Source organism: Castor canadensis, chromosome 5, assembly GCF_047511655.1.
Source record: "Castor canadensis chromosome 5, mCasCan1.hap1v2, whole genome shotgun sequence".
In the NCBI taxonomy this organism is placed as follows: Eukaryota; Metazoa; Chordata; class Mammalia; order Rodentia; family Castoridae; genus Castor; species Castor canadensis.
In genome coordinates, this window is record NC_133390.1 from 50,252,807 (window position 1) to 50,270,569 (window position 17,763).

The following is a 17,763-nucleotide window of genomic DNA, read 5'->3' on the forward strand; positions in this document are numbered from 1 at the left end:
TTACATATCCCCCACAGATGCTAATGTGGCATTTAGTAAAATGTGAGACTGCTTGAAGTAAATATGCTAGCTAGAAAAGATCTGTTGATCTAAAATCAAATAGAATGTCAGAAAAACAAATAAAAATCTCAGGTATGAAGGAGATCCTCATGCAAGCAGCATAAGGAAGTCACAGGGATCAGTGTTGGTGGCAGCTGCTTTCCATAACTAAGTCCTCACCCTTCGTGGTCACAAAGGTTATCAGGCAGCAAGTTAGACTGCCACCCCAGTGTTAACACCTAGTGATGGTACAGAGACCAGGAGCTACATATTTACCTGGTTCAGTGTGAGGTATCTTTGGGCTCAGAGTAGTTTTTTGTTTAGGACGTGGACGACGAGTTCTTGTTCTTTGTGTTATTTTTGGAGCTAAAGAAAGGAAACTGATTATTGTAGTCATATGACTCCAGAAACTAAAGAAAGAATTTCACATGACTCTAGTTTTCTAAAATTTTCTTGTCTTGAGAAAAAAATGTTTGTTTGCTTTTGAACTTTCTTCTGGTCACATTGATGCAACTCCCCTTTTTTCGTCTACTGATAGTTCTTTTGAGAAAGATAGACCACATAACATTCTATTATTCTGAGTCTTATTATTAGTGGTTATTATCAGGTTCTCAAAGAGGGTCAAGGCCCAAAGGGAGTCAGACGCACAGTATGTCAAACATCACATCAGAGAAAGACCCCGGCTAACTGGTTTTTGGAATGTTGTCTTTAGAAGTTACTTGGTTTAGGTATAAGACAAATTCAAATTATTATAAAAAGCACATTTAAGTTTGTAAAGTCATTTATACTAACAAAAATATTCTTTATATCCTTAAAAGAACCAGAAAGCAAGATGCCACAGGATTATAGTTGATGTTTAAGGGGTAGGCACTCCTAATTATATTCGAAATTTAGTTTTACCATACACACTATTTGAGTAGAATCATGGTCTATTGTAAAGTGTCAGTAAAGCCAGATCATATGGGAGATTCTATGCACTAGTTACAAAAAGCCTTGTAACTAATTAATGCATTTCAAGCACTTTCAATATATTCAAAGTGAAAAATATAGTTGAATAGCAAAAGAGGATGATGAGAAAACCTTGCGGAAAAAAAAACTTGACCTGGATAGTGATTGAACAATGACCAGAAAACACATGTGCTTAAAGTATAAAAAAATCATTACCTAATGTCACTGGAGCCTTGGTTCTCAGAATTACAGGTTCAGTGTCTGTGGTAGGAACTGACAAAAGCAGTACAATAAATAACAGAGAATAAGACACAAAGAAAAAGAAATTTATCTTGAAAATGAATCCTCTTAATTTTGTCATGTTTGTAAAGTATTTCTGAACACTCAGAAAATAGTGCTTGTTTTCTCTAATAACTGGGCATATCCACGCATACATTTATTGTACAAAATAGAAATACCATCTGTACACTGAATAGCCATGAGGCCAGTGAAAAGCATTTTTTCTGTGTTTGATTGTCTGATTCTATCTGTATTAGAAATCTGGCTCCAAGAAAATCTCGTAGTTTTCTGATATGCTATTTTAAATTATTCTGAAAATCATTATGAAGCTTCTGTTGGTATGTGAAAGGCTTTCACCACCCTTATTAATTTTATTACAGTTGTGGAAAGAATTAGAAAAACATTGTTAATAAGTCTATTTACTGAAGATTTGTGATAGCTGTACAAAGGTAAATTTGTGCCTCTTCTTCGTTATGAGATATTTCTGTTTGCTATTTTCATTTTTTATTCACTTATCTCATGAATAATTAGTAAGTAATTATTCAAGTTAGGAATAGAGATGAAGGGCTGGGGAATGGGTGCAGTAGTAGAACATGACTGGCATGCATAAGGCCCTGGGTTTGATTTCCAGCAACACACACACATACACACCACATACCACACACACACACCACACATACACCACACACACACACACCACACACACACCGTACACACCACACACACACACACACACACACACCACACCTCCCCCACACCACACACACACACACACACACACACACACACACAGGAATAGAGATGACTAAGCAAAGAAGCCTGAATGGTAACACTGCAACTTGTCATTTAGATAAGCAGGATTTCTATAATTCTATAATATTCTGAAATGATTATGCATAGATACGAATTTAAGAATTACATCTCTGGTATTTATTTAGTATCTCCTTTTATCTTTTATTAAATCTAGAAGATTTCATGTAATCTTTAAAATTCCTTTAAACATTCATATAGAGACTGGCTTTACCTGACTGCTCAAGACACCATAGAACAAAAGTTGGTGTAAACCACATCTGAAAAAGCATCTTCTGAATTAATGACATGGAGAAGAAATGGAAAAACCAGGACAACATGATGAAAACAATATTTATAACTGATTGCCCCAGAATGAAAACCTGAAATAAGGAATCCCTATTTCATCTGCAACTTCATGCTACAAGTTAAATTTTTCAAATGGAAGGCCCAGTTGATTGGAATACTATGGAATCAAGGAAGAAGGAACTTTCACAAGGTGGAGACTTGCTGTACCATCAGCACAAGCTTCAATCGTCTTTCTCATTGCTCCCTCCCACCTCCAAAAAACATACCCACACATAAGCAGAGGCTTCAGAAATTTCATGGTTTAAAGAATGGATGAATAGAGAGCACTCAAGACTCTTGACAGTATCAAGTACTGCAAACAATCTGAATGTCTCTGAAAGTAGTCAAAGAAAAAAATAAGGTGTTACAAGCTGAGCAGATATAAGAATGTCTAAATTGGCTTTAAAATGGCTTCTGTTGAAAGTAATAAATATTTTCTAGAAACAAATGAAAAAGAAGCTAAATGACAATTGTACATACAAGAGACTAAAGATGATGAAACAGATGAGAGAAGCAACTTCTGAGAAACATGCACCAAGAAGTATTTTTACCTATGTTTATGGAGGGAGCGTCAGTCTTGAATGTAACAGGCTCAAAAACTACATCATAAAAAAATAAATAAAAGTAACAAATGTGAGTAACTTTTAGGAGCACATTAATGTTTAATTTAGAGGACACAGAAACCAGTTTATTCTAACTTGATGTAAACTGCCTTCTTGTAGGCTTTTTAAAAAATTATTATTATGTGAAATGGTCTCTTAGCAAATTAGAATTGTATATTAATTAGAATCTCAGGAGAAAATTTCAATTGCAAATCAGTTAAAACTTCAGAAATGTTATATAAATATCTTCCTCTGTGGTAGAAAACCACTGAATGAATAATTATGGTTTAAAATGCCCATAGGTATTTTAGAGGACCCTAACCCCTGGCTAGCAAGTCTTTCTTGTGCCTATTTAAGGGTTAACCAGAGTCAGTCAATTATTCTGTGTGGACTATTGCAGTGATTACCAAAATCACTTGCAAAAGTGTCCTCTATACAGAAAAATCAAGTTTCTATTCACTACAAGTTCAGAAAATAAGGCTTAAAATTATTTAAGAAACTGGACTTGATCAGACAATCATGTGTAAAATATACTGATTTCCACACCTTGATTTCTTTGTTTAGGACTTATGACATTAGCTTTGGTTACTTTGAGAAGATAATGAACAAAATCATAATATTTGGGTTCTATGACATATGACATGTAAACATTTACAGCAACATTTTCAAAGACATTTCCAAAGAAAAAGGGTTGTTAAGCTAAGGCACTGGAAATTATGTTTACCAGGTTTAGTTGGTAGCAAGTCTGGTTTTGCTGTGGCTTTGGATTTAGGAAGTAATTGCTTTGGTGGTTTTAAATCTGAAGGGAAAAAAGGTGTTATAATTAGTATCATGGCTGAACTGTGATTGGAAACATTAATGTTACTTACACACAGTTTTCCTATTTATAGATTGAGGCATTGAAAATAGTGATTACCAGGCTGGATTTGGGGTACATCTGTGATTTGAGGTGTCTTGGATGGTTTGGGTGCTAAAGAAAAAGGTATTAAAATTAGCATAATGGTCATGTTTCTGACTGACAAAATTAATGACACATAAACTAAGCAAGCACACTATAAATTTAATGAATCCATAAAAAATCCTGGGTTATGGGAAAGGCAAGGAAGGTGTTCATTTTAACTGTACACTTGCATAATTATTTTTCTCTAAAAAGATTATTTTTTTTAGCAAAACTAATGAGAACTACCATAAGAATTTTTTTCCTTATACAAGTCATATCAGAAAGGACAAAATATTCTATCTCTATTTCTTCATTGACAGGTTTCCTCTGGTACAAAAACAATAAAATGGAATTTTAAAAGTTGCTTAGGAGGAGACCAGAAAATAATCCATAAACACTTGATGTAACACATGAGAAACAGTGTTACATAGCTACTGATTTCTGGAATTTTTCACATCACAAATTGATTGTGAATGCTAAGAAGTTATAGTCACAGTACTAATACTAAAAAAATCTTGGTACTTTTAATGTTTTCAAGTTATAAAGACCACAACTAGCTTTATACTGGACCCTAGATCAAGAACAGCTTCTGGTTAACCAAACATATTCAAAAACATTTTTCAAAGAAACAGAAAAGCTGAAGCCATAATTCATGCAGCTTTGTAGGGGAAGTCTTACAAGTTGAATAAGTGAAGCAGAGAAATTGTAGCACAGCACTAGAAAAAATGTACATCATTGGTTTAATCCATGATGAATATATAAGTACCTGAGGGGAACAATGACTTTCTTAATAATGGGACACATGACTGAAGAACCAAGGCTCAGTAGAAAGCTAGGAAATTGTGCCTAAGACTACAGACCTTCCTTAAATGAGCACACTATATTGTTCCAGAACAACTCTCCTGTCTTCAGGTTCTTCACATCCAGATAGGATATATGAAGGGAAGCATGGGATGACATTATGATGGGGTGGTAGAGCTGTAGTCATGCCTGGGCAGACAGTGTGAGAAGCAAAAGTGACAAGCCATGAAAACAATTCGAGGGAACAATTACCAATTGTGGGTACCAAGAGCTCCATTTGTACTGTGGTAGGTTCCAGAGCTATACAAGCAAAAAACAACAGCACTAATTATATCAAGAAGTGGCATCCACATGAAAGAAACATTACGTGCTAGTTAGGATGTTCCACCTAAACCGTGTGCTTTATCTTTTTCCCATCTAACCCCTTCTCCCAATTGCTTTCCCATGCCTCATCTGCCATGAATATGTATCAAATGTAAGATTTTAAGATGCCTTATTTTAATAATTCACTCAGTGGGCCAGCTTTCCACTATATATATCTAACTGCAATTAAAAATATGAAACCATTAAATATAATATGAATATAAAAAGCGAGTACAGATATTTAAATATAAAATCAACTATAATGATTCTTAAAGTCCCATTTCTCAGTTTGGTGACAACTGGAGCACAAGCGCTCACATTTTGTTTTCTATGTTATTTGTGGCCTGAGCATCACATTTACCAGGTTTGGACTTGGGCACTTCTGGACTACGTGTAGTTTTAGGGCGGGGGCGACGACCTGGTCTTATGGTCTTTGGTGGAGCTGATGAAAGAAAATTAGCTTGTTAATATAGGAAGGGTGGTTCTACAAACTGAAAATAAATATTGTATATAATTTAAACATGCATTTAAGCCCTTTGATTTGCTATGGACACATACTTCTGTTTTGCAACTTTTAATTATTATTTTCCCAGGTATATGAGGTCATGAATTTTTTTTTTTTTTTTTGGTAAAAGATTTGGAGCTTGTCCAAGAAATTGGCCTATTTTGAGATAGAAAATCTCAAAAAACATTATACAGCTTAAGGACAGTCACAGAAAAAAACTGAAGTTATATGCCCAAGAAGAGCATGAGAAAGACTCTCCTCAAAAGCCACTAGGAATAAAAATGAAAATTTATTTGGTTAATATTCAAAAAAGAGAAGTTTTTCAGTTAGCATTTAAAAATACCCATGGACAAGCAATATACATTTCAGGGAATGCCACTTTTTAAAAATGAGATTTGTAAACTACATGCATAAGATTTAAATTTTTCATAAGAACAGAGGACAAAACCACCAAATACGTATTAATGAATTAATCTACAAATGTAAACCTGTCAATAGAAACAGCAGTTAGGAAAAGAGGGAACAAAGATCACCCACTCAAAAAACTTTATAACCCAATTTTGTTACTGAAGGTTGGGTTACTAGCACTCCAGGTCCTGAGACTGCATGAAAAATCATCAAGAAGGAGTTAAAATCAAAGGAAAAATGACAAAATTGATCTCAATGTACACGGGATAGGCTTAAGTTTTAATTATTGGGTTGAGCAAATACAAATAATGAAATTTTATCCACATAAGAAGTACCTTTTCTATTTAAATACATTCCCATGTTTTTAGAAAAACTGAATAAAAATGTAGCCAATTAAGTTTGGAAAGAGGAATGGAAATAAAAAGGCATGGTTCTCTTTTGGAAGATGTAAATGCAGTAAAGTAACTGGCAGTTCATATTAGGAAGGAAAATATTGGGTAATTGGCTAAGATGGCACCAGAACACTTTCAAAAATTTTTTTTGAAGAAAAAAGAAGCTATAAAGATTGGAGTTGGTCTTTCTTTCTTCCTTCCTTCCTTCCTTTCTTTCTTTCTGTCTTTTTTCTCTCTCTCTCTTTCCTTCCTTCCTTCCTCTCTCTCTCTCTCTCTCTCTCTCTCTCTCTCTCTCTCTCTCTCTCTCTCTCTCTCTCTCTGTCTTCTCTCCCTCTTCTCTCTCCCCTTTTCTTTTTTTCATTTTGTTTCCATCTTTGAATGGATTTCCTAGTGACACATCAGGGTATTTTGATCTGAAAAGATCGTGCTTTTCAAGAAATTCTGCCAGTGTTAGAGCTTTGAAAGTAAGAAAAACACCTCTCACAGTAAAAGTACAAATGTGCCCTGGGGAAGTCAGGAGACTTTACTGCAAATAACAAAATTAGAACACACTGAGGACAAATTCCTCGAATATAAGGCAGGACAATAAAGAATGTGTCAAGTCAAAATCAGTATGGCTTTCGTAGTTGCTGCAGAGTCTGTTTAGTCAAGCCCTAGCACACATGGCTACAAAAAGATCTGAAGAACAATTAAGAAATATTTTAAAAGTAAGCCAAATTTAAGCACAAGGTTGAACATAGAAGGTGTTAAGGATCATTTTTCTCTGATTAAAAGAAGCTTCATTACCTTTCGTTGACTGTGCTGGCAGAAGGGACTGAGGTTCTGGGGCTGCAATAAAAGCAAGTAACATCAAAAGTGATGCTGAATAGACTTAAGAGAAATTAAACATTTTTTTAACCACAAAAAGTGTTCCCTCCTTGATGAATTATTACATTTTTCTGGCTTGTGACAGTGAGGCTCACTCACCCCACACCTCTCCACAAACTACAATAAAAGGATTGAGAATTCTAATTTTTTCTGGTGATCTTTAGTTGTGGCCCTCATTACTCAATATTCTGGCAACTGCTCCTATGTGCTGAAGATATACTAATTTAAAGAGCACTCCTGGTAGTCTCTATAAGGTTGTTCTGAATTTCCTGTCACCTCCCATTCTGTTTCTTACAAGGCAGCTGGGTTTACCCAAGGAAGCAGGAAGAAGCAATACAGCCACCAAGCTTGGTCCTATATCTGTACTTTGTTAGACATGGTGAGTGAGCTCCAGCTTGACTGGACCTGACATTCTTTCACAAAAGAATTAAATTTATAGTCCAAAAGGGGCCAATACTGTAGTATTCTCACAGTTATTAGCTTATATTGCTAAAAAACAAATTCATGTATGAAAACCCCTTTTGGTTAGTAAATCAATAGGTATCCAAATGCAGTCTCAGATTTCATGAAATACTGAATAAACTGAATATGATTTAAATAACCTGGCAGATAAACAACACTCCAGTATAAAAGGAGTAGAAAGTAAATAATACTTCATGCTGAATATGATTCAGTTAAAATGTCTATTGGGGTTGTTGAAAAGAATAGGGTTTTTCTAATAGTTTTCTTATTCTAAAAAAGAAAAAATCATTTTTCTGTTAAGAAAATGGAACTCTATTTTTTTCAAATAGAAGAAAAGGTAAGGATTCTTTGTTTTTTATTCTTAAAGTAAGAAATTAATATGGCATTCACTGACTGTCTTAACAAAACTCAAATCCTTCTGCTACTTCTACATTTCAGACAGTTGCATGTATCAAGAGTATCTCTGATCTTTCTGGACTAGGGAGAATGGTAAGTTTGGGAGAAGCAATGACTGAAAAAGATGTTATAACCATGATTTATTTTTTCTTTTTTTGGCATTTGAACTCATGGCCTCGCACTTCCTAGGCAGGTATTCTGCACTGGAGCCATTTCCCAGAGCACCTCCACTTTTTTTGTTTTAGTTATTTTTTGGCTAGGATCTCATGTGTTTGCCTAGGCCATCGTGGACCAAAATCCTCCTACCTATACTTCCCTTCTAGCTGGGATTATAGCTTTATAACACCATGCTCAGATTATTTGTCAATACGAGGTCTCACTAAATTTTTGCTCAAGCTGGCCTCAGACTGAAAACCTGATCTCAGCCTCCTGAGTAGCTGGGATTACAGGTTGAGCCAACATACCTGGCAACAATAGTTCCTAAACAGCAACTTTATAGCAATTAAATTTTTTTAGCAACTGAAAAAGAAAATATAACAACTAATATAGATAGACATTTCCATTTATTCTGAAAGCAAGCATCAGAGCACAAAGTGGTACTTAGAAGCAGCATCATTCATTTGCATGTTTGTGACCAAAAATATCTTTGTATGAGAAGATAGAAGAGTAAAAGCTATATGAGGAAGAATAAGGCTAGCTGGGCGTAGTGGCTCATACCTGTAATCCGAGCTAATTCAGAGGCAGATCATAGTTTGAGGTCAGGCCAGTATAAAGTTTGCAAGACCCCATCTCAACCAATAAAAAGCTGGGTGTTGTAGTGTGTGCCTGTCATCCCAGCTATGTGCAGGAAGTAAAAATAAGAGGATTTCGGTCCAGGCTTGCCCAGGCAGAAATGTGAGACCCTATTCAAAAAAATGCCTGAAGCAAAAAGGGCTAGGGGCATGGCTCCTGTGGTAGAACACCCGCCTGGCAAATACAGGTCCTGAGTTGAAACCTTAGTACAACCAAGAAAAAAAAAAAAGAACAAAGCTAAAAGGCAGTGATTTAAATACCCACAATAGAATTCTGGTTTCTTAAGAATATGTCTGAAAATAGATTATAACAGATAAATAGCAAAATAGTAGTGACACACCCATAAGCAAAAGTGATCTATCAGCAGCAGTAGTGACAGTGGAAGTAAACAGTGAAGGCTATATGGAAGGTGAAATGGAAAAATAGACGTGTGAGAAGGTGGAAAAGGCAGTGAACTTTAATTAAAAGACTTTCAGTGGTTTATGTACTCTTGTGAATCTTGGCTAGAAACAGAAATATTCTGAGAGCTATAAATGTGGCCTTCCCTAAAATAAAAATAAGTAAAATTTAAGAAATAATGCTTTGCAGAGATCTAGTCAGTACTCTAAATTGCCCTGGAGCACTCAAAGTCACCTTGAATTGGGGGTTTAGGGCAGATCCTGAAGTTGTTATGCTTACCGTTAGAGGAAAAGGGTGAATACTCTTGGGTAATTAGAAAGTTTAGAAATCAAAGGAACAAAAACACATTAAGTCCCAAAACCTTTTCTATTTTAAAAGGAAACAAGCAAGAACACATCCTTCCATCCTTATTCATATTAGTACATGAATTTCCTCTCACAAACCTTTTCATAGACACCACTGAAATTAATAATTACTTTATTATTTGTAAACTGTAATCAACATTAAAAGAAATTTTTGATGTTTCAACTTTTATCTTGTAATAAATGATTATATTGGAGAAACATTTATTTAAGTTTGGTGACCAAATATGTAATCATATTTCTTGACCTACTTGGTAATAGCCTTCTATCCAAAAAACAACATAAATATTATAGTAACTACCTTAAAGCCCTTTAAGAATGATATTTTAAATAAATGTATGTTAAATCTTTCTTACACACTCATCAGCACTGTTTGACTTAAACTGCTAAGACATTTGGGTTTATGTTTCTTTGTTCAGTCTGACATCTGCACCTGGAAATCTAACTGCCTCTTCAGAGGGATCTATGGGAATTATTTTTCTAAGCAGTTACATTTTTCTTCTTACTCACTTGATTGCAAAAATAAATCATTCCCACTTAAGAGAAAATCTCTTGCTTTAATAACCCTGCTTTGTAAACATGCCATTAATGGAAATGCACATTCAGAATCCTGAGAGTGAGAAACATATTTTTCCCAGAGCTAAGGGTTTAAATCTTAGTTAATAATAACAATAAGTAGTGACAAAGTTTCCCATAGCTAGTCTTATAAATCAACATCTAATTGTGTAAATGCTGGATAGATAGAAAATATGAAGATTTGTCTAGTCAATACATTTCTCAATCCTTATTCAGGAAATGGTCTCTGTTTTAGTTAAATAGACAAGAATCCCTTCCTGCAAGAGTCTTCTTTTCTTTAGCAAAACACCATCAAAATCTCCAAAGTGGGAAACAGAAGCCAGTATTCAGAAATCATCCCCAATTAAGAATTCTTGAGCATTAGAAAAATATAGCCCTTTCTAGTCTTGCAGCCTGAGAACTGAGAAGCCCCAAATGTTAGAGGGTGGAAACACTGCTCCTCTTTCTAGCTGAAAGCTGTTACTCAGTATAATCAGAATTCCACTCAACTTTGGTACTGGAAACTATTTTGTAGTCCTAGACAAGAGGGTCCTCAATCACTCACAGCACTGTATTTCTGTTTTCTCTGTGATGGCCACAAACATAATTATCCACCACACAGATGAGAGCAACACTGTGATACTATCAAAGAGACTGGTTGTGATGAGATCATCTCACTGAATTTTGCACTTTCCATGGAAAAATGTATCAAATACTAACATACAAATCAGAGGTTCTTGCACCAAACAGTTGCATGAGACAATTTTTTAGCTTCTCCTTTTGAAATATTAAAAACAAGTCCAGGGTAATTACCAGGTTTGGTATGTGTCACTTCTGGGATGTGAGGGACTTTAAAATTCAAAGAAACTATGTTAAAAAAAACCACACACAATCAGAAAATCAGTATGTAGATATTTCAAGGGTCTAAAACCCCAAAAGAAAAACATAAAATTAGATTTATATATGTTAAGTTGTGGAAATCATGAGACAATATTTCATGATTCATTCACAGAGAGGCAATTAATGGAAATAAGCTGATGAGTTTTCATCTGGTTTGGAAAAACATTTCAAGAATACACTTAACCTAAGCATCGCCATGGAATAGTCACAGTAATTACTCAAAGATTGATTTAAAAAATAAGCCTAATTATTTTTCACTCTTCATATTTGTTAGCTACATCTAAGTCTTTAAACATGGTGTGTGTAGGATGACCTGTTTTAAAAATTAATATTTGCTGATAGGTATAATTTCATGATCAGAAGCACAAAGAAACTTAACTAACATCAAAATAAAAGGTCAGTTCTTCAAATGAAGTCCAAAGTTGAACTTGAAGTTCTTACTCAAAAAAAAAAAAAAATTGAGACCTACGTATATGACCCAGTCTCAAATACAAAGATTGGCCAGACACTCACAAACATTGATGTCTTTGAGATTCAGTATAGTCCATAGGAGCAATTCAGAATAGTTACTGACTTTACATAAAAGCTGTAGTACTGGATTTTCCCTTGTGAGATGAAATAACACATCCACTAAGAACATATCATTATTACCCAACTTCCTCTGTGTAGGTTCAGGACTTCTAGAAATTTTAGATGTAATTGTTCCAGAACATGTAGTTCTTTGTGGTGATGGAGGGAAGGGAAAAAAATAAGTTACTCTAGAGATAATAAAGTATCCTCCAAGAAGGAACAGAATGACCCTTCCAAAATCCTGCCATACTTGGTAGTCAGTTCTGGAGTACACAGTGAATAAAATTTGGGGAAAATATTTTAAAATTATAACTATACATCGTATAAAACTGTATTTGTATTACAAATGTAATTAGAGTAAACCAAACACAGTTTGTTGGGCATGATTCCAACAAAATGTTATTATATTATTTGACAATGAAACAATCACTTCCTGGTTGATAAGCTACCCAACCCATCAATTAGAGTAAACCAAACACAGTTTGTTGGGCATGATTCCAACAAAATGTTATTATATTATTTGACAATGAAACAATCACTTCCTGGTTGATAAGCTACCCAACCCATCCAGACTCTGTACTGTAAAACATGTTTTCTCTCTCCTTTTCTTCCATCCAAATCCTATACACATTTTGAGGCCTGTATCTTCAACTCTTTATTTCTTGAAGCTTCTATACAAATATTATGAACTCTGAAGTTTTATAACCTTATGTTGTGTTCTCATTATTATGTCTCATCCTCTCATAATTATAGGCAACTTGAAAATGGGAATTGTATCCTCCCTATCTCAGCTATTGCCCTGTGCAAGACTGAAAGCATTATAGGCACCAAAAGAGAAACCATCAGTCCATCAGTCACTTAAATGCAGATGCACATTAAAAATTGAGTGATAGCACATATCTTGATCATAGTGATGTGACAACAAGAATTGTTTCTAGATTTATCCCAAAATTACATTAAAAATGTCAGGAAAATCTTATTAGAGATATTTTGTTTCTATCTTGCATTATTAATCATTAATTAATTTCTAATTTTATTAAGAAACTATCTATAGACTCACATAGCTTCTATTTTACAATAAGGAGATGAACACGATCTATTTGGAATTAAATATCCTGAAAAGTTAAGGAGCCATTTATTTACCAGGTTTAGTTCTTGATGGCTTGGGTCTGGGACGTCGTTTAGGTGTAGAAAGGACAGATGTAGTTTGCTGGGGAGCTGAAAGAAGAAGATTTAATATAGTTTTGATAAATGATATTCCTCAGTGTCAATCAGACTGTGCCTGTAAATGTGTAATCTTCTCAAGTGCAAGAACTACTTTTGTGTCTTTATATTCCTAGAATGCCCAACACTGTGCTTTATACACAGTATTTATTCAATAAATAAGTGTTGACTGGTCCGAAATGAGTTAAATTTCTACATGAGAACTTAAAATTCTATATGAGAACTTCAATTTCTATACAAGAACTGAAGAATACACTGTGCAATCAAATAATCATTAAGAACAATGAAGAACTCAAAAGAAGGGCTGGAGACAAGGCTCAAATAGTTGTCTACCTGCCCAGCAAGTATGAAGACCTGAGTTCAAACTCCAGTACCAACACACACACACACACCTCAAAAGGATAACATTAACTAGCAGGGTAGATGCACAAATAAAACATTTTGGATTTAGAGAATGGAATGTTCAGAACTTCTTTTATTTGTAGTTTATTACTATTCTCACTAGACATTAACACACTCTGTTATTGAAATAATTTCATATTATGAATGTAGATTGTTACCCCTCTTTTACACATCTTTCTTCATCATTTCCAAGTCTGCAAAGACTACTTGGTGCTCTTTACACTGAGACTACTCTGGATGAAATACTTTGACCAAGTTATATCTAAATGTGTTTAATAGAAGAGAATGTATTTTAAAGCAATTTATCATCTATACTTCTGATGCCATTTTCTGATTGACAAAGTTGAGGGAAATAAAGAAATGTTCTTCAAAATATATAGGCTTCAAGATTATGGAAACTGACTGAGGTTTATCATAAGGCTAAGCATATGAGATGACTCAATTCTCTGAGGAATTTCAAGGTAGAGAATAAAGAAAAATGTTTAGTATTGAAAATATTCTGAAAAGACCAATATGACTGAGTCCTTTTTGTCATTTTACCTGTTCTTTCAATGCATACAGATACACAAATTTCATTAGTTACCAGATGTTGTAGGTTGCATTTCAGGACTGGTAAAGGTTTCCACTTTTAGAGGAGAAAATGGTATTTCACTTGGAGCTGAAAGCAGAAACACCCCATCTTGTCAAATAATCCCAGTTAAAATGAGATATTTTAAGAATTTTAACATGCTTTTAGATGGTGTATAGCACATGCTACAACTACATGGTTAAGGATAAAAAAATGCATGTTGTCTTGGAAGCTGGTGGTAGAAATCATAAATTAAATTGGGGGAAAAAGCTAGATTGATAGTTTTTCAGTAGCTGACTCCAGGCAGATTCAATGCATGGGAAGTGAGGTGACATAGGCCACAAACACATGAGATGAGAAAGTGGAGAAAATGAAAATGTCCATGCAGTTTCAAAGCCTTTTACAACTTTAAGATGAGGAAAATATTATCTATTATAGTTCAGTATATGAGAGACAGATAGATACACCAAAATGGAATATAAAAGAAGCTTGTATTACAAATATATTATACTTGTATATTCAGGAATAGGAAAGAGAGCAATGATTAAATGGGATGGAATGAAATGGTCATTTTGAAGAAAGGCATTCACATGACTTTTTTAATGGAAACAAAGCACAATTTTTCTGTTAAAAACATTACCCAGTGTTTCCCTTGGCTGTTCAAGAGTTCTAGAAGTTTTAGGTGGGACAGATTCCAGAATAGGATCACTTGTTGCTGTTGGAATAAATGTCAACATTTACAAAATCAGTAGAAAGCCCCAGGAATAAAATACAAATTTATGAGTAATAAATTATGTCTCATATGAGGGAAAATATCAAGAACATTTGAGTGAGTGATTGCTGACCAACACTTTTAAACCAGTGATTCATTAGGGTTTGAAGATGAGCTCATTTTCAAAAACATAGGTACTCTAAGTATCAGAAGCTGTGATAAAGCAGTGCTTCTCACATTCAGCTGGTTTTCACCTGTTTTATTTTGGTTTCTTCTCTTCTGTTTCATAACTACTAACTGAACCCTCTATGAGCATTCTATTTTGTTTTTTTTTAATTTCTGTTGTTTAAAATGTTTCCCCTTTACTTATTGTGATACAAATAATGCTGAGAGGAGTCTACACATGAAAAATATTAGACACATGTTTATATTTGGAAGACACCAGTCTTACTTTGTATCTTCTATGGTACCTAATTTAGTAGGTGCTTAATAAAGCCTTGCTAACAAGGAAATGGCAGAGTGAGTGAGACATGCATTGGTAAGTGAATGCCAAAGATCAGACTCACCTGAACTTCTGTAGACAAATAAATGATGTGGCTGTCCCAGGAGAGCATTTTCCACCTTCACACTATTGGCAATTAAGCCCAGTAATTCTTTGTGATGGGAAACTGTCCTGTACAGTACAGGGATTTCGTAGCATACCTGATCTCTGTGCACCAGATGCCAATGGCATTTCCCTCAGCCGTGACAACCCTATGTTTTCCAGACATTGCTAAATGTCCCCAGTGGGGAGGTGATTTGGGGATCCAAAAACACCCTCATTTGAGAACCACTGCTCTATAGAAAACCTTTAAGAATCTAAAGCTTCTTAGAATGATTCTGAACAATAGAATGACAAACCATTATATTACTTCCCCTTAGCAGCAACTCCATCATCTATATCTGTCTTATGGGTCAGAGCTCATTCACTGATGAAAATAAAGAAGCCATCCCTCAGTAGAAAGGCCCCTTGCTGAGCTCTAGAGAGCACACGTCTTCATTCTGCAAAAACCGCATGGACAACCACCAGATGTTGTGTGAACACCTGGAATCCAAAGACATAATTGAAAGGTTAGGTATACCTGTGTGGGACTCTATTTCAGGCTCATCTGAAGTTGTAGAGCTTGAGAAAACATCATAAATTGCTTTAAAAAAAAGATAAAACAAAAGAGATGTTAATTTGATTGATTTTGAAAGATTTCATGAGCTATGATAGAGCTGGATGAAGGACAGTTTTATGTAGCTTCTGGTGGGTTTGGCATTCTGTTGCTGGTCTTGTCACTGCAGTGTTAGCAATTACACCACTGTGTTAGCTTTGGGCTTTCTTGCTCTGAGCTGTAGGATTTTGTACAGCAAGCCCTGGCACTGGCCTCTGGGTAATGTGAACATAGTGCTTTATATTTATAATGGAGTGAAGCCAGCTCTAAATCAAAGAGTTTCAATGAGCATAAACATACACAGTCAAATGGCAGCTTGGAGAGAGATTTCTAAAGAAGGAAACAGCAGCCACATTGAGGCTATTTGCACAAAGTCTACCGCTTAGTGTTTCTGCTTAGTAAAAGTTACCATGATGATACCTTACATGTGCACAGCACTTGATAGTTCACACAGTATCTTCTCATAAATCAGCTTACGTAACATTCCTGAGACATTATCCTCACTTTAAAGACTTTCTAGATAATGAAGTTGAGGTTTATAGCAGTGAAGACAATTGCCAGTGGTCACATGCCAGAATTGTCGAGTTCACTGCGTTTGCTACTCCATTGGCAAGACCAGGAACAGCAGGACCAAGACCCAGACTCTTTTTGGCACCTTCTCTCCTACCATTTTACTAAGAGACAGCTTACTTTCTGTGTTCCTCCATGGAGCCATGAGCCCTCTACCATCTCAGTGAATTTAAAGAACAATTTTATATTCTAAATAAGATGAAGAAAGTGTGATGAATTCAAACATAAAGATTGAATGATTTCAATGTAGGGATGATTTTCATGTTCACTTAAGAGTTGAACCTATTAGTAAAAACAGCATTAAAAATACTTTTGTGCACAAAAAATTGTCACTGTGGAAAGAAGTAGAGAAAGTAGGAATTATTTGGAGGTAGACATTGTTTCCTTGCTCATTCAAATTGGTGTACAGAAATAAACTAAAAAAGAGGGAGCTCACAGGAAGTTTTATTCATTGGAGATACTTATAATTCAGTACAATTTAAGATTTTCTGGTTGAAGCTGTAAGAAAGGTATTAGGTTGTATGACCTAGTCTGAAAGTAGAGAACAGCTTATGTTGTACCCCATATAATGAGGCAGGAAACACATTTCAATTTTGAAAGGCGAATCCCTTTACCAATGCTTCAAAAATAGAGTATCTTGAGTTAAAATATGCATATATCCTGAGAATACATCTATTATATTGTAAAGTTTTAAGGTAATATAAAGTTTTCCTAACTGCAATTTTAGAAGGTTGAATAAGAATGATTAATCTTTTGAAGGATAAAATTGCTGTCAGTTTCTGGTCTTTGGTTTGCTTTTTTTTTTTTTAAACTCTGGAACCTACATTTTTTTTTATTCATATGTGCATACAATGTTTGGGTCATTTCTCCCCCCTTCCCCCACCCCCTTTTGGTTTGCTTTAATCCAGGTTTAGATTACGGACCCAGCAACTATCTAAGTGCTCTATCTAACTGAGTTAGGAAAAGTTTATCAATTTGTATTTAGCCCTCTCATCCTGGCAAGAAATTATGAATTAATAGCTTCACTTTTTAAATTTATGTTATTGCTTTTGAAAAACACCATGATTGTCTTTATGTTATCCTCACTCCTAATCTTTCATCTAGTGATGTCAGATCAGTTTTCCCATAGTTTGCATTTTTGTTCTAAGAGATGATATTTAATCACCTTTTTACTTATTTTCCATATTTATAATACCCTTCCAGTCTGGAGGTTCCAAACCAGATTGACAACTTCTCTTGAGTTGTTACCACAAGGCATTTTTCTAGGGATGGGAGCTCTTTCTACCACCTTTTAGCAATTATGGTTTGTGCATGGAAGTTCCCAATTGTCAGAAATCTCTTCCAAGCATTTTCTTAAACATACTTAAAATTTAA

At 34.8% G+C, this 17,763-nt stretch overlaps 1 protein-coding gene across 19 annotated transcripts in view; it reads right to left on the reverse strand.

Annotated features, from left to right (window-relative positions):
- Abi3bp (ABI family member 3 binding protein) overlaps positions 1-17,763 on the reverse strand; it is a 242,276-nt gene that overhangs the window by 91,783 nt on the left and 132,730 nt on the right. For 18 of the 19 annotated variants that reach the window (XM_074073007.1, XM_074073003.1, XM_074072995.1 and 15 more), the window contains exons 15-26: positions 15,745-15,807; positions 14,552-14,626; positions 13,927-14,001; positions 12,861-12,935; positions 7,201-7,242; positions 5,471-5,551; positions 4,999-5,046; positions 3,922-3,975; positions 3,730-3,804; positions 2,955-3,002; positions 1,204-1,260; positions 316-405 (exon numbers count right to left, since the gene is read on the reverse strand). In XM_074073007.1, coding sequence (XP_073929108.1) covers positions 316-405; positions 1,204-1,260; positions 2,955-3,002; positions 3,730-3,804; positions 3,922-3,975; positions 4,999-5,046; positions 5,471-5,551; positions 7,201-7,242; positions 12,861-12,935; positions 13,927-14,001; positions 14,552-14,626; positions 15,745-15,807 — 783 coding nt within the window. The remainder of the gene's footprint in view (positions 1-315; positions 406-1,203; positions 1,261-2,954; positions 3,003-3,729; positions 3,805-3,921; positions 3,976-4,998; positions 5,047-5,470; positions 5,552-7,200; positions 7,243-12,860; positions 12,936-13,926; positions 14,002-14,551; positions 14,627-15,744; positions 15,808-17,763) is intronic. The other variant, XM_074073008.1, reaches the window with a different exon arrangement.